The sequence below is a fragment of the Ictalurus punctatus genome, chromosome 23, assembly GCF_001660625.3.
Source record: "Ictalurus punctatus breed USDA103 chromosome 23, Coco_2.0, whole genome shotgun sequence".
Taxonomy (NCBI): Eukaryota; Metazoa; Chordata; class Actinopteri; order Siluriformes; family Ictaluridae; genus Ictalurus; species Ictalurus punctatus.
Genome location: NC_030438.2, coordinates 15,037,788 through 15,063,687, shown reverse-complemented (window position 1 = coordinate 15,063,687; position 25,900 = coordinate 15,037,788). Strand labels below are relative to the sequence as shown.

The 25,900-nt window shown below is 37.2% G+C and overlaps 2 protein-coding genes across 2 annotated transcripts; one reads left to right on the top strand and one right to left on the bottom strand.

Moving 5' to 3' along the window:
- Positions 1 to 248: 248 nt before the first annotated feature.
- On the top strand, positions 249 to 20,996 carry dpys (dihydropyrimidinase). The gene is made up of 9 exons (XM_017453507.3): positions 249 to 638; positions 2,282 to 2,440; positions 2,872 to 3,051; positions 6,241 to 6,430; positions 6,828 to 6,984; positions 7,251 to 7,392; positions 8,399 to 8,541; positions 17,949 to 18,156; positions 18,342 to 20,996. Exons 1-9 carry the CDS (start codon positions 384 to 386, stop codon positions 18,405 to 18,407), a joined length of 1,500 nt encoding a protein of 499 aa, XP_017308996.1. The 5' UTR covers positions 249 to 383; the 3' UTR covers positions 18,408 to 20,996.
- On the bottom strand, positions 20,662 to 24,555 carry LOC108256538 (dendritic cell-specific transmembrane protein). Its single transcript, XM_017453508.3, has 4 exons — positions 24,511 to 24,555; positions 22,401 to 23,459; positions 21,898 to 22,230; positions 20,662 to 21,716 (listed from the first exon to the last, which is right to left on the bottom strand). The coding sequence occupies exons 2-4, from the start codon at positions 23,445 to 23,447 to the stop codon at positions 21,654 to 21,656; spliced, it is 1,443 nt and encodes a 480-aa protein (XP_017308997.2). The 5' UTR covers positions 23,448 to 23,459; positions 24,511 to 24,555; the 3' UTR covers positions 20,662 to 21,653.
- Between the last annotated feature and the right edge of the window lie 1,345 nt (positions 24,556 to 25,900).

Genomic DNA, 25,900 nt, shown 5'->3' with positions numbered 1-25,900 from the left:
GTCCAATGTAGTGGGTACTGGAGGGGGAGGGGCGCTGATACACTCATAAATTAAACATTCTGATGGCATTTTAGCTTATGGACTTGTAGAAAATCATAATTAAATAGCCAAAAGTAAACACAAATAAAAAAGCACAAATAAAACTTTTAAAAATAAACATAAGTTTATGCACCGTTTTGGGGGCCTTGGTAGCTCAGGATCCAAGGCAATTACAGACCATTGCCTAATGGTACAGTCCGCCCCAGGTTAGTTTCGTAACTGTAAAGACTCTTTGCAGATCTGCAACTCGCAAGGGGGAAAAGACACTCTGAAGTTTTTGTTTTTGGATTTAAAACCTGAATTTAAAAAATTATAGCCAAGACTATAATCACAGCAAAATAAGGATGTCGGAGAGGGGCCGGATTTTGATTAAAGGAGGTAAGGTGGTGAATGAGGAGTGTACCGTGCTGGCTGATGTGTTTATAGAGGACGGGGTGATCCAGGAAGTGGGCTCCGAGCTGCAGCTTCCGGAGAGCGGAACGCGAGTGCTAGACGCCAGCGGGAAACTGGTGCTGCCCGGAGGAATAGACACGCACACACATATGGAGCTGGAGTTCATGGGCACTGTGGCGGTGGATGATTTCCTCTCAGGTACCAAGGTAATGGAGCACTTCCGCTTCAACTGAGGATAACACAGTTACAGAAACACAAGTAAATACACATAATAAATACATAAATACACATCTCTCTCTCTCTAACACTCCAGCCACTTTAATAGAAACACTTGTACCCCTGTTCAGTTATCCAATATGTTAATGTTGACATTACTGACATTATTCATTCAGATAATGTCAAACATCAGAATGGAGAAAAAAAAAAAGTGATCTCTGTGACTCTGACCATGGCATGGTTGTTTATGCCAGAAGCTTGTTTGAATATGTCAGAAATTGCTAATCTCCTGGTCTGCTGTCTCTAGAGTTGGCGCAAAAACCAAAGGGGAAAAACCACACACAATATTTAGAGCTGACAGAAAGGCTATGGTGACTTAAATAACCACGCTTTACAACCGTGCTGAGCAGAAAAGCATCTCAGAACACGCACCACGCCAAATCTTTAGACAACAGTCCAGACCATGTCGGGTTGAACTCCTGTCACCTAAGAGCAGGAATCGGAGGTTACAGTGGGTACAGGCTGACCGGCACTGGAGAATAGAAGATTGGAAAAAGGAATAAGAAATGGTTTTAACAGGAATGATTAAAGAAAGACGTTTTAGGATTGTCTCGGTCGCTAGAAATGACGTGAAAAACGTGGTGTACAATCAGCATAATTAACACATGCCTAGAGGAATGGGCAAATATTGGGCAAACGAACGATCTCGATCTAGTAGTGTTAGAACCAGTGTGGCACGAATATTGGTGAAAAAAAAAGTTTTGGAGGATGTTATAATAAAGGTCATATACATATATATATATATATATATATATATATATATATATATATATATATATATATATATATATATATATATGGTGTTTTTTTAGCACCAAAAAAAAAACAAAAAACAACAGCTTGGGTAGTAAATGTGTTTAATAATTGGGGTAAAACCAAAAATACTCCGGTGGAAGAGGTCGAGATAGGGGGGGAAAACACTTTAAATACCCAGCTGCGAGTTCAGAATATTCCATGTCATGAGCTGGACTGAACCACGTATATTTCCACGTTTAACATCATCGGCCAGTCGGAATTCCGATCATCCACGACGTATTCAGGGCCGTCCTCAAAAATTTTCGCAAGGCTGGGAAAGATGTCAGCTTTCGTCATCCTCCCATCTCCAGCGCTGAAGTAGAGCGCATTCGTAACTCTCCGTATCTGTCACCAGACACAGCAGATCGGCCGGTTCTCAAAGTCTGGCTTGAGATTGAGCTGAACCTGGCGAGGTGGGAGCGGGAGGGAAATCGAGAGTTAAGAAAACATTAATTCGTCATTAAAAAAGACGAAGATGGTGACGAATACGTTTGCAACGCAGAAACAAAAAAAAGCCCACTGATCCCAATAAAGATTGCTACTGGGGATCCATGTTTTCCAATCCAGGTGACCCACTTTGCCACATCCTTCTACCTTCATCCATTTCACGTCCTGGCTGTATTACCAGCCCGGGTGTGCATTGTTTTTCTAATAATTCAACGGCCTCTCGTCAATTATCCCTTACATATCTGGTTTGACCAATGAGGCACAATGTTATTTTTTATGAGTGTCTTCACAAGATCAGGCTGGATCGCTGTGAGTTTTGCTCTCTTTGTAGGCCGCAGTAGCCGGTGGAACCACCATGATCCTGGATTTTGTCATCCCTCGAAAAGGAACGTCTCTGCTTGAGGCGTATGACAGATGGAGGAAGATCGCTGACGCCAAAGTGTGCTGTGACTATTCCCTCCACGTCGCTGTTACCTGGTGGGATGATAGTGTACGTTACTAAATACAAGACGATATAACCTGTTAATCCCAATGTTTTTGTTCTGTTCACTAGTTAGCAAGAACTCTGCATTGACTTTATAACAAGGCAGCTGGCGTATTTCTTATTAAATCCGGAATATTATCTTTATCTTGGGTTTTAGCAATATGAATATTATTCAGGTAAATAGACACAAATAATCGGGAAACCAGCTGCTGGCAGATGTATGTCCAAAATGTGATGGAGGGAATTTGAGGTCTGTGATGTAAGAAATTTGAGCGATAAATGTTTCAAATATTGTACTTCTTTAAGTAAAAAAATGTCAAATGCATCATTAAATACCGACAAATACATTTCCCGGACCACGATTCATGAATATAACCAATATATCATTAATAACTGTGTAATTAATCAATAAATAATTGACTGATCGTTGACTTTAGGTCAAACGAGAGATGGAGACTCTTGTTCAAGAGAGAGGAGTGAACTCATTCAAGACGTTTATGGCGTACAAAGATGTGTTCATGCTACGTGACGACGAGCTCTTCTCCGTTTTCTCTCACTGTAAAGACATTGGAGCCCTTGCGCAAGTCCACGCTGAGAACGGAGATCTGATTGCAGAGGTAAGGAGCACTCAACGAGTGCTTATTAACCTTTTAAAGCGAGAAATTCCTCACAAGGTCGTGTTTTAAAACCGTGAATCCAAAGTCCACTCGCTTCTAACGGGTGGTTGATGGGGCTCGTGAAAGCAAAGGGTGAATAATTAATTCCTCGATGGGGCAACAGCGTAGTTGTCAAGCAGGTTAAATGTATTTGCCTACAAATGTACACAGACCAAGAACTTTTGTACTGTTTTTTTTTTTTTTAGTATTAAAAACATTTTGTTGTTGATATTTATTTGATGAATATATAAGAACCGTGGCTGGTTCTGCAAGATGCTCAAAAAAACGTACAGCTCATTTCCTTATAAAACTGCAAAAAACTGTACTATTTAAGAAAATAAAGCAAAGGGTCGTCACACCAAATATCGACATAATACGCTTTACTATTGTATGTCTCTTCTAAGCAGAAAGGTTTGATTGGTTTCTTTTCGAAGTCATCGTTTCTTTACAGCATTTCTTTTGCACAGTTCTGTAGTCTATATCAGTGCTTCCTCAGCAGTTAAGGTTGTACTAGTGTCCCAGAAGTTGTCCGTTGAAATCCCAGAACTGTCAGAGAGATGCTTTAAGCAAGACCCCAGAGCTGCTCAGCTCTATAACTGAACTGTAGAACTGTGCTGTTTTATTTCTCAGGCAGTTTTTTGTCCAAGGGATTGCATATTTTCAAACAAACAAACAAACAAAATAACTTTTGAAAAGCTTAGCATGAGGATCTAGCCAAACGTGTGTAATATTTCTCATGACGAGGCTATTATAAAACAAATCTAAGATTACTGACGCCGATTTCTAGACATTTTCCCGATTTGAAGATTTGGCATTATTATATTCGATCGGGTTCTGAGTTTGCTTATTTCAGTCTCACGACAGGATAGAACAATTTCAAACTTGAATTTAGTGAACACGTCTTAACGAAATAGTTTGAACAATCTAACTGTCAATATGAGTTTTATAATAATCTCATAATGACAGTATTTGTTCTAAGCAAGATGTTTTTACATATTTTTTTGCACTGCGTATATTTCTCTGCATTAAAATGTGTGCTGGTGTGTGGGATGAAACAGTAATCATTGGTCATGTTTCGTGACTTACGTATGTCATATCACTGCAAACCAGCGACTCCGTTTCCCAGAATGCACCGCAAACTACAAACATGGCCGACGATTACATCTCCCAGTGGAACACACAGACACGGCACCTTGTCCTGAGAACTAATCACACACGCCTGTTCCCAATCACGTGGACAATCTCACCACACTACTTAAGAGGCTCTCACACACAATGTCTTTGCGAAGTATTACACTCCGTTTCCTTTTGTCTCTGGCGTTACCAAGCCATGTCACCGTGTTTGTTTATTCTGGTTTTGACTTTCTCTTTTACAACCTCGTCTCTTTGCCTTGGCAAGTGTGGACTGTTTGCCTGATCGATTGACCCTTGCCTGCCTATGTACCTTGATTTCTGCCTGATCCTTTGGACTTGTTATTTTCATTAAACTGCCATACTTGCACTTGCTTCTGTCTGTACCTCCATTACATGAGAACGTAGCATTGACAGAGATTTTAATAAAAAATTTACATTAACGGTACCACTCTACAAAACCTCCTTTTTTTAATCAATATTTTTTTTTTATATAATTTTTAAATTATCTTTATTTAAACAAATATAGAAAACAAATCTTGTGAACTATGTACAGACGGATATCTAGAAAACTGCCCATATTGAAATAAAAGTGATTGGGTGGGTAAAAGAAACGAGAGCAACCAAAGCTTTATTTTGTCCAGCAACACCTCGGTGATTTCCACCGAGACTGCAGTGGCAACCTTGATAGCTACAATAAAGGACCTACAATAAAGGACTTACCGAAAATGAAGGAATGAATGACACTTTGGCATTTCTTTTATTATTGTTGAACATTAATTATAAAACAAGCATGTTTTTATTTCCTTCACAAACCATGGGGGATGCGAAGACTTAAAGTAATACTGTGACAAATATTATCTCACAGATATTTATATACATAATAGATGTACACTCAGTCGCTAGGTTATTAAGTAAACCTATCATACATGTGAACTTTGTAAGTCTACAATAATACATAATAGTTGGACATAAAGGACATAAAGAGGGTGAATCACGACTGAATGTTTAGCAGGACCACTGGAGGGCAGCAAATATGTATTTATGAAAAAGCAGTAAACGAGTCAAACAGAATCCCGGAATAAAACTAACACTATAACAAAAACCCAAAATCTCAGTGTTACATGTAAAAGCCTTGAATTTTATGTTTCACAAGCGTCAATCACCACTGCAATGCGCTTTTTGAACATTATATTCCAGATTTAGTCCCCCTTAGCTGCTATAGTACCCCAACTCTTCTGGGAAGGCTTTCATTGTTAGGTTTCCAGGCTTATTATCTATCACTCCTACACTGTCCACAAGTTAGGTGTTAGAACACCTTGACAGCTTTTGTCTCAAACAGATCTACTGGCCAAAATGGACAGAAAGATTTGGCATCCTCTGCTTGGTTACTTGGTCCGTGAGTCTTCCTACTACTACAAATAGGGTTACCAGGTGCCTGGCTTTGGACCGTGTAGTCCAGTTTTCATGCCAAGCCAGTGTCTTTTCTTTATGGGAATTACTTATAGGCATGTCATTCCAGGAAGTCTGTGTTGCTGCTATATGGGTGCCAATGTGCACCTTGTCCAGGTTCTACAAGGTCAACATCGCCCTTCATAGTGTCATGAGTGTGGTTCCAAACACTTTTCCAGCCAGTCCTAAAGTGGCTCGGTTTCTCATGGCATTGTGGCTTAGGAAATCTATGTGATTCTCATGAATCCAGTGAGTTAGGAGAGATCGCATAGATAGGTATGTACACATTACATAAATTACTTGCACAAAGGTTCCAGGGAATGATGGCCATCATACAGCCATAAGTCATACAGCCTTATGCAACTTTGTGACTGTTCACTCATAAGTGATTATTTCAAACCTTGTATAAGAGCTTTGTTGAATTGCCAATTTTATCCAAGTTAACAAACTGTACTTGAAAGCCGTTTAGTAAAGTCAATGTGCATAACTTTGCTCTGAAGGATTCACCAGAACATTGCAAATTCCACATTTCGGAACATAAAATGCCCATTTTTTGAGTCCATCTAGGGGACCAAGAAAATGCTGTCTTTGGGAATCACAGGACCTGAAGGCCATGAACTCTGTCGCCCTGAGGACGTGGAATCGGAGGCCACTCAGCGTGCCATCACCATTGCCCACGCTGCCAACTGCCCTCTGTATGTGGTGCATGTCATGAGCAAATCAGCTGCTAAAGTTGTAGCTGCCGCTCGCAGAAACGGTGCGTGAACTTAATATAAAATCTTAACTTAAAATGGAAGGTTAAATAAATCAAAGTATAAATTGATTATAATCAAATTTTCAAGATACACGAACTTGTTCTATAAAAAAACAATTCTTCATTTAAATACATGTCTAATTTTAAATGGAAATAAATCAACATTATTGGCATAATTGACAAAATTACCAATACGTAAAATACAAATGTTTACTTAGTGTTTTATTAATGTCTTATGTTGAATGGATTGTGTAATGAATAACTGATTAATAATATCAGTTTTAAAAAGTTAAAATTCAAAATATAAATCAAATTTACACTATTTCAGGTGAACTTGTAATAGATCTAGTTACTGTACATTGAGTCCTGTGCTCTATCGTTATATAACATATTCCATCAGGGCGAGTGGTGTTTGGCGAGCCCATAGCTGCTGGCCTGGGTACTGATGGCACTCATTACTGGCACAAGGACTGGGCACATGCAGCAAGATTCGTTATGGGACCTCCACTAAGGCCGGATCCCAGCACACCCGGCTATCTCATGGACTTGCTCGCTAAGTACGCACAACACTTCTTCAGAGAACAGTTTCTACAAGCTTTCGTTGCATTCTCATGAATAAACATTTATGATTTATTAACATTTACGATCTGATTCAGAAGTACGTCACCTTTCCAATCATCGTCACTGCTTAGAAAATCAATAGAATAGTCATGAATTATATTAGCATAGACTTTTATTTTACAGTAGTGAGTCCACACCAGCACAGATTTTGTATAGGCAGACCACAGAAACCATTTTCACTAATAATATTTAAAATTTTCAGTGACGATCTGAGTGTAACTGGGACTGATAACTGCACGTTCTTGATTTGCCAAAAAGCCCTGGGCAAAGACGACTTCACTAAAATTCCCAATGGCGTTAACGGTGTGGAGGATCGTATGTCTGTCATCTGGGAGAAAGGAGTGGTCAGTCACACACTTCTAGACCTTCTAGGATATATATTTTTTTTAATACTGAAATGAATAGGAGTAATTTTGTATTTTAAGTCTTAGCCGTTTCAAACTCCTAGCTTATTATTCATTTACTCATTTTATACCATTCGTTTTTATTGTTGATTTTTCTCGAATCTGTTTGCAGTGTCAGCACTTTTGTAACAAACCAAAAATATTCTGCTATCGGACAGCCTTCGGGATAGAGGGTTTGCGATTGGTGGTTTCTGGAGAACATGGCTGAAAAAGTTGTGATTTTTTCTTTAAGTTAATATAGAGAAAAAAAGAGACTGAACCATAGACACAAGGCAAAACAGGCAGCAACACGACAACAACAAAAGCTTGTCAAAGAAACACACGGAAGCTAGACTTAAATAGGGTTGTGGATTATGGGTAACACAGAGCAAGTGTGAGTGAGACATGTGACAGGATCATGTAACATGCTAGAGCTAGATGCCTCTTTGCGGACTGGAAGTCAGTTCTCCAAACAGATTTTCTCAGCCACTTGTGCTGAAGCCACGGCTTAAACCTTTAAACCTTACACAAATAACCTACATACTTTCTAGTTTATTTGTGTAATCATTTTTGTAAATGATTTTTGCACCTTTAATTGCTTAGATTTATTCCTAAATTGGAGGAATAATGTTTTTTATAGCAGATTTCTAGATATACAAATGCATTGTATATTGCACGTATTATTTTAAGCTTTGAGTTTCACCTGTAAAGTCTCATAGGTTGTCAGAAAAGTCCAGTACATTATTTAAGGGCCTGCTTAGATGAAAAGGTTTTTAAAAAAACTTACAGAGCCATTTACTATGAGCCCATTTATTTATTTTTATTGCCTTGTTGACTAAAAATTATGCGTTTTGATTCATGGAGTGGACGAGTTTGATTTTCACTGCAGAAGGATATGTGTGAAGGTTGATAGAGACTCGGGGGATAAGAGTAAAACACTCACAATGTTAACATTCGCTTTCCTCAGCATAGCGGCAAAATGGATGAAAATCGATTTGTGGCAGTCACCAGCAGCAGCGCAGCCAAAATCTTCAACCTTTATCCACAGAAAGGGAGGATTGCCAAAGGCTCTGATGCAGACCTGGTTATTTGGGACCCAAACGCTACCAGGTAAATCTATATTTGAAAATCTGCATTTGAGAATTAAAATGTTTAAATCCGTTTATAATGCGTTTGATGCCAGAATATTTACCCAACACCTTGTTACACTGAGGAAGTCATGAAGTTCTATTAAAAGCTCCAGGCTTACATTCATCATTCTTGTAACTACAAATCTTTACTGTTAGTTCCAGTCTAGTTACTGAATAATTCATGTTAGCTACTGAATTATATGCTTTAAGCCACGTTTTAACGTTTAGGAGTAAAATTTTACTGTGACGGACACAACAATAAATTGACATTTATCTACACTTAAGTGTTTTGGGGGATTTTAGGGCTGAAGATCATCATTTCTATTTCCTTTTATTTCATCCTCAAATTCAAGGTACTAATACTGGTTAACAGGGGTTGCCAATTAGGTTTGGTTAAATAAGGTCACATAAAAAAATGGTAATAGTAACTCAGCCATTAATTTTCCATTACTAGATACTTATAGATGTAAATTATGAAAAAAGGTGACAGATTCAACAATAGCGCACCAACAAGATTATGACACTATGACTATGACAGCAACACCAACAACAATAAGAATATAACAACAATAACAACAAGAATATACTCTCACAACAATAAGAGCAAAGACAACATGAATAAAACATCAACATTAATGACAAAAAAACCCATAACAACACCGAAAATAACAACAAAGACAACATGAATAAAACAACAATAATGAATATAACAGCAATAACAAAGACAACACGAATAAAACAGCAACAGTGTTAATGACAACAAGAAAAATATAACAACACCAAGAATATAACAGCAACAACAACAATGACAAAAACAATAACAATAAGAATACAGCAATAACAACAGTATACCATAACAAGAAGAATATAACAGCAACAACAGTGACAGCAACACGAATAAGAATATAACAATAATAATATACAACAACAACAACAACAATAATAATAATAATAATACTATATTGCGTCATATATGACAGATACTTTTTGGTGGATCTGCTATACCCATCTTCTTCATTTTGACCCAGGAATTGCAAAAAGTAAATATCAATTAACACCAGCCTCTTTTGACAAAAATAAAACAAACAGGTTCATTTACTCTGTTAGATTACAGTGCTGTGAAAACATATTTGCCCCATCCTGATTTCTTTTGTTTATGAGTATATCTCATGCTACATAGTTTTAGATCTTCACACGAAATACATCATAAAACAAAGGCAACCTGAGTAAACAAACAATACAGTTTAAAAGAAAAAAAATTATTGAAGCAAAAAAAAGTTATCCAACAGCTATCACCAATGTGAAAAACTAATTGCCCGCTTAAACTTAAAATCTGTTTGTAGTAGCAATAGCTACAACCAAACCCTTTCGATAACTGGAGATCAGTCTTGCACTTACTTCTAGGACTAGGATTTACTTGCTTTTTTATATCATTGTATTGCTGCATAATCCAGTTGCGCTTGATTTTCAACTTAGGGACTGAAGACCGGACATTGTCTTATAGGAATTCTGGTAGAGAGCAGAATTCATGTTTCCCTCAATTATTGCATGTTGCTCAGACCATGAAGCAGCAAACATCCCCACACCATCACACTTCCACCACCATGCTTGACTGTAGGTGTGATGTTCTTTTTGTGGAATTCTGTGATTGGTTTACGTCAGAAGTAACGGGATCCCTGTATTCCAAACAGTTCCACTTTCTACTCATCAATCCACAGAACATTCTCCTAAAAGGTTTGAGGATCATCAAGGTGTGTGTTGACAAAATTCAGAGGAGCCTTAATGTTCTTGTGGGTTAGCAGTGGTTTTCACCTCACCACTCTTCCGTGGAAGGCCCAGCAGAGTGAAGTCATGAACAGTGACTTTTATTGATGCAGGAGAGGCCTGTAGTTCCTTTGATGTTGTCCTTGGCTATTTTATGTCTTGCTGGATGAGCCGTTTCTGTGCTCTTGGAGGAATTTTGGAAGGTCGACCTCTTCTGGGAAGGTTCACTACTGTGCCGAGGTTTTCCATTTGGAGATAACGGCTCTCACTGTGGTTCTTTGGAGTCCCAAAGCGTTTGAAATAGCTTTGTAACCCTTCCCAGACTGATGTATCTCAATCATCTTATTCCTCATCATTTCTGGGTTTTCTTTAAATTTTGGTGTAGTATGTTACCACGTAAGATGATTTTAACCAACTTCATGCTGTTGAAAAAGTTCTATTTAAGTGTAGATTTGATTGAACAGGGTTTGCAGTAATCAGGCCTGGTTTCTCTAGTCCAGCTGAACCCCGTTATGAATGCAGTTTCATAGATTTGGGGAACTAGTAACTACGAGGGCAAATACATTTTCACACAGGCCCAGTTGAGATTAGATAACTTTTTTTGCTTCAGTAAATAACATTATCATTTAAAAACTGTATTTTGAGTCATTTGGAAATATTATTTTCGGTCTCAGCTCTCCAGTGTCAGTATGACCCATGAACAGTCCACGTATCGGGAAGTAAAGAGCAGAGCACATGGGCTACAAAGAAGAAAATGGGAAAGAATAGCAAATAAAAACAGTACATGGAGACAAGTGGTTTCCACAGACAAATACAGAGCATATACTTGAGCGGAAATAATATTGGTACCCTTCACGCAGTTCACATTGCCCTTTCTTATGTCCAGCTGCTCACATTCTTGCATTTACGCTACGAGCTTAAAATTCTGCCATGAAACGATGTGCTGATTATATTGGAAATTGTCCTTTAATAAATCATTCTTGAGATGTAAACAGAGAAGTGAATGTCTTATTGCGTAATACTGTAGTGGTGGTTTAGACCAGTTTCCTCTTTACTACAGTGTTGTCACTAAACCCTGTGACACAAAGAGGAGTGTGTGGATCGCCATAAATGGTAGCGTATGCAGAGCTCTCTCTCTCTCTCTCTCTCTCTCTCTCTCTCTAAGTTAAAGCAAAAATTATTTTCCTCATGGTTATCAGTTAAATGCCGTCACAAAGTCAAAACTGTCATGCATTACTGTCATTACTGTACAGTATGTGGACGTCTGAACATGGCAATACAAGCACACACTGACACACTCATGCCACACGTAGTGAGCCAGTCGAAGGCCACAATGTGTTTTACATAAGTGCGTGCTACAGTTTCCTTTCCCAATGAATGTAGCTCAAGGACAGCAACTCAGCGCATAACAGCTGGGAGCGTCTGAGCGAAGCACAGCACCAATCAGGTGCCATCTAGTACGAGCTGAGTGTTTGTGTAAGAGCTGCTCGTGGCTTGCATACACACGTCATTCACGCTTCCGGTGAACTGAAAAGACAGCCACATATTAAACCGCATGCTGCTGTAGTGAATAGATGGAAACCATCATGCCATATATGGAATCTGTAATTGCTTATGGTTTTGTACTATACTGACACACTATAGGGAATGAAACGTATACATATTATTTGTAGGTATTTTTTATAAACTGTTGTTGCTCTAATACACTGCTACAATAGTGGGCAAACTTATATGTGTGTGTGTGTGTGTGTGTGTATATATATATATATATATATATATATATATATATATATATATATATATATATATATATATATATATATATATCACTTTTACATAAACATATATTTATATATATATTTTTAAATTGTCTTTTTGTGTGCTTTCCACATAAACAATATCAATAATTTATAGATGTTTTTAAAATGTTTAATTTAAATTTAATTTTCAGGTTCATACATAACAAATAAGTATGCACTTACGTATGTAAGTAAAGATGATTTTCATTGTAAATGATGAAATTATTATTATTATTATTATTAGGGGGCCAAGGTGCGTAGGCACCCTATTGTTATTCTACCTTTTCTATTCTTCTTCTGGCTAGGTTATCTATTGCAGCCCTTAGAACCATCTGGTAAAAAGTTGTGAAATTTAGCACACTGATCGGGGACAGACTAAGGACCATTCTAACCAAATTTGCGCCAAGTGCTGCCAACACTCTAGTGCCACCATAGGCTCATATTCACGCCTAATTTGGAAGTACATTTATGGTCTTAACTTTTGAACCATGTGCCAAATATTGAAAAGCATGTGAATGTGTGGCTCACAGAGTATTATTATTATTATTATTGTTGTTGTTGTTGTTGTTGTTGTTGTTGTTATTGAAATGCACTTTTACAATTCATTTATCTCAACTGCTTGATAAAGTGCCATAATAATAAAATAAAAAATAAATGAATACAGTGGTCAGGCAAAATAAATAAGTAAGTTAGTAAATATATAAACAAACAAACAAATAAATACCTTAAGTTACATTTTTTTAACAAATATTTTTCACTACATACGTTCAGCATTTGCATGAAATGCACTGGCATTTACATTTTTAATGTTTAGATAAACATTATTTTCTCTCCTTTTTTTGTGAGGCTTTCATAACCCGTGATGTTATTGGATTAAGCTAAATTGTTTAAGGTTTCTTTTAAATGATCACTTAATCTGGGGCAATATCAACTAAACGTGAGTAACTGAAACAGAAAATGCTTTACAATAATGCCACTGCTCAGTTTTTCTGGGGTTTTGGGTTTGTTTATTTTTGCACGTTTTCATGTCAGTGTCCTTGTTAAAAAGCAATATCTGTCATCTTTTTATGAGAAGCTCATTATGTCTTTCTCAGTAGAAGATACACAGCTGGGTGACGTTCTGTTCCAGCCACAGCACTGAACCACCTCAAACTCCCTGTAATGTGCTGATGAGGCGTTTCTGAAAAAGCCTTGCACACCAGCACACTAAATTTAGAAAAAGGGCTTTTTTTATATATATACGTCACTTTGGACATAGTCTGTGTGACACTCAGATTTCCACTGTATGTAACATCTAGCAAAACCACATGGATTTTGCCTATACCTGCATAACCTATAAGGATTTTAAAGTTAAAAGTGACTATAACTTTGTAATATACAGTGTATTGCATAAGTATTCACCCCTCTTGAACTTTTCCACATTTTGTAGTGTTACAATCTGGAATCAAAATGCACGTATTTAGATTTATTTTTGCCACTTGAATGACAAAATATGTTAAAATAACTTGTAATTGTTATTATTATATGTTGAATAAGTTATTATTCAAAATAGCTTTATTGTGACACAAAGGTTAATGAACCAAAAATCAGACTTTTATTTGCTACATATGTAGTCACCTCTTTGGGTCTGTACTTTGTAGAACCCCCTTTGTGTGCAGTTACAGCTGTCCGACTAATAGAATATGTCACCATCTGCTTTGCACATCTGGATTGTAATATGTTCACCCATTCTTATTGGTTAAATTGCTCGAGCTGTGACAAATTAAATGGCGACCACAAGAAGTTGCAAGAGCTTACCACAAGTTCTCAACCGAATACTAATTGAGTTCTAAGCTTTGACTGGGACATTCTAACCCAATCAGATTCATGGCTTTGAACCACTCCAGTGTAGCTTTTGTAGCATGCTTAAGGTTGTTTGCTTTTTGGAAGGTGTCTCAGTCTCAAGTCTGTTGCAGACTGGAGCATCTAGGATTGTCATTTCCATCCATCCTGCCTTCAACCGGGACTAATTTCCCAGTCCATGCTGAAGACAAGCATCTCCACAACATGATGCTGCCACCACCGTGCTTCACTGTGGTGATGGTGTTCTCTGGGTGATGAACAGTTTTGGGTTTCTGCCAAACATACCTCTTTGTAGTTTGTAGTTTTCCATGGTTCTATGACTGAGTGGAGAACTGGTAGGGTGGTTTCCTTCGGTACAAGTGGAGTTTTCCTGTTTGCTCGTTTCCTTGTTGAGCACCAATCTCAAAGTCTTCACCTAATGTCTGTGACCCATTGCAGGCAGACTATAAAAGGTCCCCTCTATGTCACGCTCATCCTCTGACCATTCTCATCAACCCAAGTGACCCGGGTGGCCTGATAGTTCTTCACTCAGTTGTGGAACAATGATTACATACTGTACATAACCGCCATTGTATTTCTTTCCATTTTGCATTCCATTTGGACCAAGGGAAGTGGTTAAGACATTGGACTTCTGATCGGAAGGTCGTGAGTTAAAATCCCAGTACTGCCCAATAGCCCTTGAGCAAGGCTCTTAACCCTCAACTGCTCAATTGTATAAATGAGATGAATATAAGTTGCTCTAAGAAGGGCATTAGCCAAATGCCGTAAATGTGTACCATGTGTATCATGAGCTTGTTAGACGTCTTGTCAATAATGCAAATATTATTGAGATTACAAATGAGTGTAAATACGGCTTCCTATTGAGGAAGTGAATCATTGAATATTCCTTTACTGCTTTCTGTTGGGGCTCAGAAAGTTCTCAAGCTGCTGATGCACTCTATTCATGGTATGAATCCCTCAGAGTGTTATACTGTATTATACTGAAGGTAAGGGTTACCCAAGCTCATTATATAGCACATGAGCTATGATGAAGCACCGTTTCTTCTGTAACATCGGACAAAGCTCCATGTTTCACCAAAGTAGCGATTAATGCACATTGAATGACATATAATCAAGTTATTGAGTTATTGAGTATACTTGCACAATGATTTCCTTTACCCAGTGGGCTAACCTGTCTTTAGAGAGCAGAGGCCCCTTATTTTGTGCCCCAGTTGTGGTTTTTAAGATTAAACTCCATGTTTTTTTCTTCAGGTTTACCTGATATTGTTAATAAAGCAATTAAAAATTTGTAGCATTGACTCATATAATGAACCAGCAGTTATATTTTATATTTTTGGCTGGAGCTGCTGGTTAAACTTTAGGTGTGTGTGTGTGTGTGTGTGTGTGTGTGTGTGTGTGTGTGTGTGTGTGTGTCTTTGGGGGTCAGTCAATCCCCATTACTTCAGACAATGTCACACTACTGTGCCAACTGTTTTCCTATTAGTAGCATTGACTCATAGCATCTGACAATTGTGTAGGATGGATTCAGTCATTATTGCGTGTTAGCTAATATATGACACACAAGTCATCAGTAATGAATAACAAAAACATTCCTCTATTTCATCTCTCACTAATGTTCACATTCACATCTTTTGCAGTATTTCATTTTGTGTGTTTAGAAAGAATATATTAGTTAGCGTCTTCTAAAATGGGAATGAGCTGTTTAGCCGTTTCATTCAATTAAAAACACTGCTTCAATCAGTAAAGAGTCAGGAAGGGCAGAGGGAATGTTGTGCTTTAACAAGCAATGCAATAATCTGTGTATTTAATTTACTGTAATAAAGTTCTGTAGTGTATGGGTCTTATTTTTTCCTATAATCCTTTTTAATGTAAAGCATGATGAAATGGGCTTATCAGGGTGTCTTGCTTTGTACATCAGTACTCTATTTTATCTTCCTGACGGATGCTTGTTCATTATGTAGCAAGGCAAAGCAGGGAAGCAGATGTGATTTAATGCTAACTAGGTAATGGTATGCTAATGGATACCTGAAGAAACTAGGGTTGTCACTGTACCATAAATATATCTTATGATACTGTACCAGCTGAAGTATCACGATACCAAGTAGTATCACGATACCACACAATATTGTGTTAATTCATAATTCAGATCTACAAAATGAACCATATTTACAGAAATGCATAGGTATAAATGAAAACAGACGAACCAGATTTTACTCTGAATACGTATTAATGAGAATGAATAACTGGCTATTGGAAAAAAATATTTCATCTATTGTTCCCTAGAGCAGTGAAATCATGCAAATGGAAATTGTCCTGAGATTACTGAGAATGAACACAACATTAAATAACTGAATTTGGAAACGAACTCCACAAAAAAAAAAATCATAAAATTGGGAACGTTAGCTCACTTACTAGCAAACACGGCTAATTTTAGTATTTACACAAAGCAGTTAGCATAATGTTAGGCCGCTTCAGCTAATTTTAGTATTTACACAAAGCGGTTAGCATAACGTTAGCCCGCTTCAGCTAATTTTAGTATTTACACAAAGCGGTTAGCATAATGTTAGGCCGCTTCAGCTAATTTTAGTATTTACACAAAGCGGTTAGCATAACGTTAGCCCGCTTCAGCTAATTTTAGTATTTACACAAAGCGGTTAGCATAACGTTAGCCCACTACAGCTAATTTTAGTATTTACACAAAGCAGTTAGCATAACGTTAGCCCGCTTCAGCTAATTTTAGTATTTACACAAAGCGGTTAGCATAACGTTAGCCCGCTTCAGCTAATTTTAGTATTTACACAAAGCGGTTAGCATAACGTTAGCCCGCTTCAGCTAATTTTAGTATTTACACAAAGCGGTTAGCATAACGTTAGCCCGCTTCAGCTAATTTTAGTATTTACACAAAGCGGTTAGCATAACGTTAGCCCGCTTCAGCTAATTTTAGTATTTACACAAAGCGGTTAGCATAACGTTAGCCCGCTTCAGCTAATCTTAGTATTTACACAAAGCAGTTAGCATAACGTTAGCTTGCTTCAGCTAATTTTAGTATTTACACACATCGGTTAGCATAACGTTAGCTTGCTTCAGCTAATTTTAGTATTTACACACAGGGGTTAGCGTAACGTTAGCTTGCTTCAGCTAATTTTAGTATTTACACACAGCGGTTAGCGTAACGTTAGCTCGCTTACTAGAAAACAGGAAATCTTTAAAGATTAAGGTAAAGAATTTAGGTTAAATGAAGTGTCACTAACCTTTATTTATTCTACAAAAGCATTAAGACGTGTTGTTTTAGCAAAAATAAAATTACCTGCAGCACATACAGCATTACTTACGATACTACCGTATTGACAATACTACCATCGGCATTGGCGGTATTTTGAAGCTTTAGTATCGCTATACTCCCTTAGTGCTGGTATTGTAAGAGCTATTATTGGACATTAAAAGCATAAATGCTTGTAAAGTTATTATTTAAAATTGTTTATGCATTAAGAAAAGGTTGACGTTTGGTGAGGTATTACATATTTATGTACATTTGGTGTACATTTCACCCCTATTTTACTCTGCAATGGTGTGTTCTGTTTTCCTCTTGAACCGTCTTTAAGAATAGGCATGGCTTTTTAAGCTAGAAAGAAAGACGGAGCAACACAGTTTTTAACCAGAGTTTTATTTATTTCTCTTGATTGTGGAAAAAATTTTCAGTAAACAATTGAAACTTGAATGAAGACCCGAGTCAATTCTTTTGCCCCAAAGAACAAGAAAAGATTCTTGCTAGCATTAACAGATATACCGTACAACCCTAGAAGAAACATCTCACCAAAAGTACTACTAAAAATCTGTCATTTAAACCAGTTTGAAGCTTACTATTCCGTAGACCTTCTAAGATCTTCCTATGGGGCATATGTTCTTGTAGTGCATACGTCACCACAAGATTAAAAAAATCTCCCAAAGCAGAGCCTCAGTAAAGCGACTGTGTATGTTACAGGGTGATTTCAGCAAAGACCCACCACCAGGCGGTGGATTATAACATCTTCGAAGGGATGGAGTGCCACGGTGTTCCTCTGGTGACCATCTCCGGAGGCAGGGTGGTGTATGAAAATGGCCGTGTGTTGGCTGAGCCTGGGACAGGAAGGTTTATTCCCCGAAAGCCCTACTCTGACTTTGTGTACAAGAGAATAAGACGAAGGGACGAGGTTAGATTTATCACTTGCTCTGATCGTGACCTTATCATAGCAACCTATCAATCTTATAGCATATTTTAAGGGCTATCATGTTTACTTTTTCAATATTGACAATGTTTAACATTGTGTAACGTATTCATTTTAAAATGTTGGATTTCCTTACTCTGAGTGATTTTGTGATGTGTTTAAAATTTCAGGTTGGGAAACCCAGTGCCGTGGTCAGGACACCCTATAAAGGAGAAGTCATATCTACAGCAAACTGAGCTTAAAGAAAAACACCAGAAATCTTGCAATATAACCGAGTAACCATTTCTTCTTCTAAGATTTTAAAGTTGATATGCAGTGCTGTGAAAAAGTCTTAGATTAAAAGGTGTTTGTGAAGCCTTCTTTAGAATTACAGATGCATTCATACAATTTGTTTTTCCAGACGTTTTCAGAGTACGAGTGCGTGGTTTTTACTTGTCCTTACTGATACTGAGGCTACGTCCATGTTAATCCGGATAGATCTGTAAGCTGCATCTTCGTTTTAAAACGTTCTCCATCTACAGTCGTTTTCAAAGGCTTTCTGAAAATTGCTCGTCCACACTGAAACCGTCTGAAAACGCTTAGATCCCTATACTGCACGTGCGTAAAAACTGCGCAGTACAACGCCGTCCACCATCTTGTTTGTTTTGAGTTCAATGGGTCACATGACTGCATCACATGCCTAAAAATACATCATCGTTTTTGAGTATCAACGTTTAATCAGTTCACACTACAACATGAGAACGAAGATGCGTTTTGAATATTTATCCGAATTAATGTATACATAGCCTGATACTGAAATGACTAACCTGTTTAGTATTAATCAATCAGGGGTGTCATGGAACAATTTATTAGCCATGTTTATATTTGTTGCTGCGGTGTGCTGCTAGCAATGAACCCCTCTAAGATACTAAGATTTACGTTTAAGATGCTAATTGTCAATGCTCTGCACGCTCTGGTCGACTCGCTGTCTGTTTAAAAAGCATAAGATGGTACGGTGGTATCGGTAGACGTGCAAGGAAATGAGCATGGTGTTGAGATGGATACACAATATCAGTATCAGTATCGATACGTCCCTATTTAGAATGCACGACCGAAGCTGTGTACGTCATTTTCTCAAAGATGTAGTGTGAGAAATCAAATTCTTTTTATATTTGTCTGCGTTCATCTGTCTATTTTCAGCAAATCCCCTACAGCACTAGCTGAAACACGCACGCGCGCACACAAACACACACACACACAAGTGCTATGAATCACCTCTGTGATTCACAGAAACCTACAGACATGCATCATTGTGTTTACTGGCTCCTAAACAAACCATCTTAAAAATTGGACTCATCACTTCATAAGACTTTCTGCCACCAGTTGTAACAGCTTGATTTATAGTTTCATACTTTGTCTTTATGTAAACAACAACAAAAAAAGGTTGCTTTGCTGCAACACACGCAATAACACTATTCCTCATTGATTTTGGTGCCAAGCGGCTGCGCCAGATACTGAGCAAGCAGTTGACTATATTTCTTCTTGTCCCTTTGGGAAATGCCTTTAAATGCTGGATGTTTTGGCTCCTTCACTGAATTTTCTGTCTTCAGCTTGGCTAGTTTCTTCAGATATGTTTTAATTATAATGTAGGGCGCTTCAAGGTGTTCATCTATCCATCTCACATTATGTATGCAGTTTTTTTTCAAGAAAAAAAAACTACTTTTATTGTACTAATATTGATTGGAAAAAATTTAGAAATGTCCAGACCCCGTGTTTTTCCCCCCACATTTTGTTGTGTTGCAGCTTTATGCTAAAATGCTTTAAATAATATATTATTTTTTTCACATCAATCTCCATTCCGTACCCCATGACAAAGCAATAATCAAATTTATGGCAACTTTGCAAATTTATAAAAATAAATAACTGAAATAACCCCCCCAAACACTAAAACATTGACATAAGTATTCTGATCCAATGCAGTGACACTTCAAATTTATCTCGGGTGCATCCAATTTCTCTGGATCATCTTTGAGATGTTTCTACACTTTGATTTGACAGAAACATATTTAATGGAAAAGCATATACAATAAAAATAAAACCATGTCAAATGAGCTTTTATTTTAAACAAAGAAAAAGACTGAGAAAGTAAAATATTCTGTAGTACATTTTGTACAGTTTGACCGCATTTTGTAATTGACCTACTTTCACGTTTGAGAGCTGAAAAATAATCCTAGTTATGTGAAATTTTGAAAAAGCTCTTGAGCCTTGTAAAATAAAGGTTGAGTGAAATAAAAATGGGTCACGATATGGGTCAAGTGTAGCGTGATCGAGTGGTTTGAAAACGTCTACGTATAGAGAATGAAATTTGTGGACAAAGTGATAGTAAACCATAGTAAACATAGAATTTGTATCTCCTATTAACACAGCAGATTTGATAGTGATGCTGAAGGTTTTGTGTTTGCGCATATATTAATAATATATTAATAATTTGGATGGGTTTTTTTTTTGTAGTGTTTTTTTTTGTAAGTCAAGCAAAAAATCGAATCCAAGCGTATAAATGAGCTGTTAGGAGTTAGAAGTCTTGCACAAGGGTTCAAATATTGGCTGTCAAGCAGTCTTGGGATTTAACCTCACATTCCAAACTACCAATTTCTTCAGCTTGAGGATCTTTTACCAATCTTTTATCATGTACATCATCTAAAATCGTCAGGTTCTTCATCCATACTTTATCTGGACAGCATTGATATTGTCTATTGATGTTTTGCAGCAACATTAAAAACATTACAATTTTACAAGCTCTGTAATGAAATGAAATATTTTGGTAATAAACAAATTTTATATCAATACATGACCTGGATCTCTATTTTCCAGCTATACAGTAAACTGCACACACATTTTTCTTTTCTTTATTGATGCCTCAATATAAATAAGATGTACATTAGATCATATATAATCCAAATATAATAGAGTATTAACAGCATGAGTATGTTATATAAATACATTTTTTTCAACTATAGTCAAATAACCAGTATTCTGAGGTTTGTAGCTTATACAGTGGTTCAAACTAAAGACTCGTACACACTATATTCATGAAACATCTCATAATCAACATATACAATAATAAATGGAAAAGACCGTGTTTAAGGATCCAAAATATTAACGTCTTATAAATATGCGAAAGCATACAACATTGCAAATGACCCAAACAAACCTCAAGTATCTATAGTACAATATGTAGTAAAATGTAAAAAAGAGGGTCTTTTAAGGGTTCTTTAGGTGTTTGTTGGATAGGTAAAGGGTTCTTCGTTGCTGTATTTGTTGTACAGTTCAACATAGAACCCTTAAGGGTTCTTCCAGAGAGACAGTTCCAGATTTAACCTATTTTTTTTTAGTATTGTATAACGGATGTATACAGAATGTATACCAGTGAAGCTAGGTTTTATCTATAAAAATAAAAAAAAATAAAAATAGCAAGTTTATTAAAAATAAACTGAAAGCGAACCTTATATTTCATTCTCAAGGTTGTTGTTTTGATAACGGAAAATGATGGGGAACCAAAAGTGGAGCTAGAAAGAAAGAAGAGAAATATTGTATATTAGTAAAAACTTCCAGACTAGAGAAATTCTGGCTAATTTTCAAACATTTGTGTTTGATGACCATTTCTTAAATTGTATTTAACAGATTCTTTCAGAAATACAAGCTACTGTATTTCTGTTCATTAAAAAGTAACTACAAAAGAAAACCAACCTGTGTGGCAAACGATTTCAGGGTTCTTTTGGCATCCTTTGCTGTCCATTTCGATCTTCGCTTCAGGATCTTGGCATGCAGCTCAGCAATCCGCTTCTCTGCATCTTCTGAGTAGAACTGCTCAGACACGATGAGCCTCAACTGACTGAGCTTTGAAGACACCACGACCAGAAGAACCAGCAAGCCGAAGATGACCGACAGAGGGAGGACTGATTTGTAGAGCCATAGTTCTGGAGCTGGCAAGCACTTCTTTTCAAAAACGGGCACATCGTAGGAAAAGTCATAGACTTTTCGATCACGTTCAACGTTGATGCCGATAAAGAAGATTCCTTCCTGACCCAGAAGAAGTGGACACAAGAAAATAAAATTTTCAGATTAAATAAAACACTCTGAACCACTGAAATTAGTAAAGCATATAAATACTTAATTAAGCACTACATATGCAACACTGATAGCCTTGATTCAAACTAAAGCATACTTCTACAGTATATCTGCCTTTTTACCTCCACTTTCAGTAACACAGGAACATGGAGTGGCTTCAGTTCTTCTAATCGTTTGCTCAAAACAGAGATAATCCAATAAACAAGAGCATCCAGTCCAATGAAGAAGAGCCAGGCCATACTATGAGTTACAATCGACATGCTGAATTTAAGCATGGTTTTCACATCTTTTTTGGTTAAATGGGCAGAGGGAACAATAATGTAACGTTTCGCCTCCTTCTTAGTCAGAGGGAGAACTGAGGCCTTTCCCTGTAATCGTTGGCTTTCATCATACTTCAAGAATTTTTTTGTAATGAACACATTTTTCTGCTTTCTGTTCAAACGAAACTTCCTCAGGTAGAGGGCCGTGGCAATAACGAGGATCGCGACTCCTAAAACCGGAGATATTTGCTTTCCTATGGATGAAATTCCGTCAATGACAACCAACACACTCTCAGCAGTGTTATTCATGGTCCTCTGGGCTTCAGATATTTTCTTCGTTAACTCTCCTGAATGCACAACCGGCTTCAGTTTGAAGTCAGTGTGATAATTCCCGCCCAAAAAATTGATCAGGCTTTTTTTAAGCTCGGAAGCCACCCATTTTATCATGCGGATATAGTTGCCGAGAGGTGCTAGGTCAATGGAAATAAGCTTTTCCTCCAAATTGCAGACTAAACTCTTTCCAAGTCCCTTCATGTTCATCAGAGTGTTCCGGATGTTCAAGAAGATCACCACTGTTGTTCCAGCTGTAAGGAGCTGTTTCTTGCCTTGTTTCAAGCTGATGGACATCAGGAACAGAATTCCAAAACAGCGAACATTTGGTGAAAACCACATAGCTAGTGTAACACAAAGCCAAAATGCTGCTGTTGTAGCAATGGAGACCTCAGTGCCAAAATTTAAAGGGAAGCGGAGACCAAGGAGGCAAAAAACAGCCAAAATGAAACTGGTCATGAGGCATGAGATAAGTAGAATGAACTTCTCACTCCAGCTCATTTCGCTCTTTGTTGTGTAGAGCGAACAAATCCGGGTTGAAGTCGTCTTCAGGCTCGCTTTCAACTTTAATAAGTTCATTGTTGGCTTTTTCTGAAATGAAATGGCAAATTGGTTCTTATGATTAACGTAGCAGACACAAACATAAGTATTCATAAGTATCTGCTTGAAATCAAATGACTTTATTTGGAATTTTATGTCACAGATCTACAAAAAGAATAAAAATGTACATAGAAAACAAGTCTTGATTGCATTAATATTCACCTCCTTTCCTGTAAAGGCATTAAATATGCTCTTGTACAATCAGTTGCTTTCAGAATGTTTGTTGAATGTAGTCTACCTCTGTGTAATTAAAGTGTTACATGATCTCAAAGCAAGTAGCCTTGTTTTTGTAAGGTTCCAGAGTTTGTTGGGGGGAGGGGGGGGACGACAATATTGTGATGACAAAAGAGTTATCAAAACAAGACAAGGCAGGTTGGTTCATGTAGCAAACTTTCTACGCAAAAGAAAATGTCTATAATGTTCACATTGTCTAGTGTGTTAAATAGTTCAGTGAAGTCCCTCTGATTTCTGGAGTCCTAATTGTTCGCTACAAGCATCGCATTTGCTAACGTACACAATAATTCACCTGATCATCCCACGGTAGGAACGTATTTTGGGAAGCTCCTTGTTTAATTCAGCTTCTATCAGGGTGGGAATATAGTCACGTTATATACAATCACGCTTAAGCCGTGATTTTCCATCAATGTTCAATTGAAAAGCGTATGATAAGTGTCCAGGATACAGATCTGGAGAAGCACCGGTTACGGGGTGGATTATCAAAAATATACCAAATTTATACAAGAACATATGCAAGAACAGCATAAATAAAATCCCCATTAAATCCATTTTGAATTCTGTGATGTAACACTATAAAACATGGAAAATTCTAAGGAGGTGTCAATACTTACGCAAAACACGGTTTTATTCTACATATATTCTATACATATATTCTACAGTTGGGATTGTGTTAAACTAACACCCATCCCAGAATTGTGATAAGTACTATAAAAGTGCTATAAAAGATGATATTAGAGAGACTCTAATATAATCTTATTAGAATTACAATATTATAATCTTGAGTGTGTTTAAAGTTTTAATTTACCTCCCCTGAGCAGACACAAGCTGAGCTGGATACGCCGGCGAGTTCTTGAAGTAATCGAAATGTTAGAAAAGAATTTCCTCTTCACCTTTTATTGAGTCAAAACCGCAATGTTTTCTCACATTCATGAGATGTCTCACAAGACGGAACCACAATTACGGCGCTATTTTTAGAGAAGGAAAACATGACCATTTACAGCTGTAGAGTTTTGCTATTGTTGTTCTTCCTTTTTCTTCAGTTTCAAAAGGAATTTGTTTATATATAACAGCCAGGTCAAGATATTTCACTCTCTTTTTTTTCCACAATAATGTAATATTTATTCATATAACATTCTAAACAATATCTCTGTACTCAACAATATCCAAGACTGTAACACTGTAACAGAAAACACTGTACCAGGAAAAAGAAATGTGTAAAATCCATATGTTAGACCCATATTAGGACAAATCCACTGAAGTGTCATCTGAGCACGTGCTTCAATGGATAACATAAGACCTTTTGTACAATGGAGTTAATATGATCAATATCACAACTTTGCTTAAGTGTAAACAACGAGCTATGAATAGTGTAAATCTTTAATATTGAATATATTTCATTGTTTTTAAATTTTCACACTTTTAAAACTTTGTTTATATCCAATATTTTTTTTTTTAAATCTGACATTTTCAATGTCGTCACAGACTTTTGAACCCCAATGTATCGTAGGTTCATATCTTATCTGAGAATTATGAGAATAAAATCACATTATTCTCAGGTCTTACAGTATTGCTGTTCACATCACACAGGACCTGTCATGGTCCTGTCACATTAACACCCTGGTGAACAAGGCCCGGCTGCATCTTTACCACCTTAGACACTTACGGGACTTTAAACTACCGTATAGGATCCTAAGTTTACCCTAAGGAACGTTTACACCTGCACCATCGAAAGCATCCTGACAGGAAGCATCACAGCCTGGTTTGGCTGTGCCTAGCAGGATAGATGGCTTTCCAGAGGGTGGTGTGGTCACCATCCACACTGAGTTCCCTGGCCTGCAGTCTATCTTGCAAGCGGTGCCGGACCAAGGTCAAGAAGATAGTGAAGGACCTCAGACATCTGAACAATGCAGTCTTCTCTTTGTTGCTGTCAGGGAAGCACTTCTGCTCCATGAGGATACAACATTACATAATGTTATAACCGGGCAATAATGTTATTTTTTCTGTTTCAGTGATTTCAAGAAAATATAGCCTAAACCTAAACATTTTTCACAGTAGGCCAAAATGTCTGTCCTGAATTTGTCACACCTGGCTACAAAAAGATATGACGTTAGTAGCTGCTAAATCTGTATAGAAATCATTCATACTATAGCTTTCCTATAAGCAGAGTAGGCTTTAGTATCATATCTAATTAAGCA

Coding starts and splice junctions, on each gene's coding strand:
- dpys (XM_017453507.3), top strand. CDS start 384: ATGTCGGAGAGGGGCCGGATTTTGATTAAAGGAGGTAAGGTGGTGAAT. Junction 639..2,281: donor ATTTCCTCTCAGGTACCAAG/GTAATGGAGCAC, acceptor CTCTCTTTGTAG/GCCGCAGTAGCCGGTGGAAC. Junction 6,985..7,250: donor CTCATGGACTTGCTCGCTAA/GTACGCACAACA, acceptor TAAAATTTTCAG/TGACGATCTGAGTGTAACTG.
- LOC108256538 (XM_017453508.3), bottom strand. CDS start 23,447: ATGAACTTATTAAAGTTGAAAGCGAGCCTGAAGACGACTTCAACCCGG. Junction 22,231..22,400: donor CTGTGTTACTGAAAGTGGAG/GTAAAAAGGCAG, acceptor CTTCTGGGTCAG/GAAGGAATCTTCTTTATCGG. Junction 21,717..21,897: donor TGAAATCGTTTGCCACACAG/GTTGGTTTTCTT, acceptor CTTTCTTTCTAG/CTCCACTTTTGGTTCCCCAT.